General features: G+C 40.7%; 1 protein-coding gene across 1 annotated transcript; it reads left to right on the top strand.

Annotated features, from left to right (window-relative positions):
• The first annotated feature begins 867 nt into the window (after positions 1-867).
• LOC129507115 (ubiquitin-conjugating enzyme E2 N-like) lies at positions 868-1,345 on the top strand. The gene has a single exon (XM_055321343.1). The coding sequence runs from the start codon at positions 868-870 to the stop codon at positions 1,300-1,302; it is 435 nt and encodes a 144-aa protein (XP_055177318.1). The 3' UTR covers positions 1,303-1,345.
• The last annotated feature ends 557 nt before the right edge of the window (positions 1,346-1,902 follow it).

Here is a 1,902-nt window from a genome sequence, read left to right as displayed (position 1 = left end):
GTATTACCACATGATGAAGGTAATCTGTTTCCTTAGCTGAAGCTCACAAACAAAGCAGTTAAATCCCCATCACAAATGGCCATACTGGGACTCATTACACTTTTCATAGGCCTGGATCTTTTTGTTTCTAAGTCCCTAAAACATTTATATAGGGCAATGAAATTTTCACAGAACCTGAGCCAATTCCTTTAACGAAGAATGAGATGCATTGCTTTGAAAGGTACAGTGTTCTTCCAAAAGTAGGAGTGTAATTTAAGGAGCAAAGAAAGACTGGAAGAATGAAGAATAGACATCACCTCCACAGTTCCTGGTGGAAAACAGGGACTTTTGTCTCGAAATACTGCTTATTTTGCTAAAGTTTTCATTTATGTGTTAATGTAACAAATCTTGGTTGAATTTCTACCATGTGCCAGGCTTGATGTGAGGAGCTGAGATAAGAAAAGGGATATGCCATGATATCAATCTCGAAGGAGTTTAATCCGGCAGAGGAGAAAGGTCTGTGAAATTCATTATAAAACAATGTGAGGGGGTCTATTAAAAGACAAGTAAAAAGTGCCTAACATTGTGGGACCAGGTAGAAAGGGGCTATTCAGAGAGTATTGGGGCTGGGATATAGGCGGAAGGCTGGAGCCAAGGGGGAAAGCCTTACAGATATATGCAATTATACGTACAAAAGTAAGAATTTCCAGGTATAAAGTAAGGAGGGCTTTTTTGGGAAAATGCCTTTTAAAGTTTCAGAACATTGACTTAATGAGTACAGTAAACATAACTTTCTAAGTGGAGTTTAATGTTACAATCTTTTGCACTCATGTGTGAGGCGAGAGGAGCCAGAGTCAAGACCAGAGGCCTAACTCAGGACCTGACAAGATGGCCCGGCTGCCCCACAGAATTATCAAGGAAACCCAGCGTTTGCTGGAAGAACCAGATGAGGGCAACGCTCGTTATTTTCATGTGGTCATTACTGGCCCCCAGGATTCCCCCTTTGAGGGAGGGACTTTTAAACTTGAACCATTCCTTCCAGAAGAATACCCGATGGTAACCCCTAAAGTACGTTTCATGACCAAAATTTATCATCCTAATGTAGACACGTTGGGAAGAATATGTTTAGATATTTTGGAAGGTAAGTGGTCCCCAGCACTGCAGATCCGCACAGTTCTGCTATCGATCCAGGCTTTGGTAAGTGCTCCCAATCCAGATGATCCATTAGCAAATGATGTAGCGGAGCAGTGGAAGACCAACAAAGCTCAAGCCATAGAAACAGCTAGAGCATGGACTAGGCTATATGCCATGAATAATATTTAAAATCGATCTGATCATCAAGTGTGCATCACTTCTCCTGTTCTGCCAAGACTTCTTTTTTGGTTTGCACTTAATGGACACAGTCTTAGAAACAGTACAGAATCCCAGGCATCTTCAGTCCTTTGGTGATTAAATGCACATTAGCAAATCTATGTCTTGTCCTGATTGGCTGTTGTAAAGCATGAGCAGAGGCTAGAAGTACCATCTGGATTGTTGTGAAATGTTTAAAAGCGGTGGCTCCTCTCTGCTTTTATTCATTTCCCCCATCATGGTTCAAGTATAAAGCACTGTGAATGAAAGTAGTTGTCAGGGTTAGCTGCAGGGGTGTGGGTGTTTTTCTTTATTATTTTTTTTTGAGGGGGAGAGGTAGCTTTAATTTTAATTTTATGGACTCCTTTCCTGCTTTTTATGGTGATCCAATTGCATTGGTTAAAAGCAGCTAACCAGTTCTTTAGAATATGCTCTCTAGCCAAGTCTAACTTTATTTAGACTCTGTAGATGGACAAGCTTGATTGAACCAAAATGGGAACATTAAACAAACATCACAGCCCTCACTAATAACGTTATGACTTTGCTGTCAAGTGTAGAATCCTTCCTTCAAGA

This window comes from Nyctereutes procyonoides, unplaced genomic scaffold, assembly GCF_905146905.1.
Source record: "Nyctereutes procyonoides isolate TBG_1078 unplaced genomic scaffold, NYPRO_anot_genome, whole genome shotgun sequence".
NCBI lineage: Eukaryota > Metazoa > Chordata > Mammalia > Carnivora > Canidae > Nyctereutes > Nyctereutes procyonoides.
This window is presented reverse-complemented; position numbering and strand designations above follow the sequence as displayed.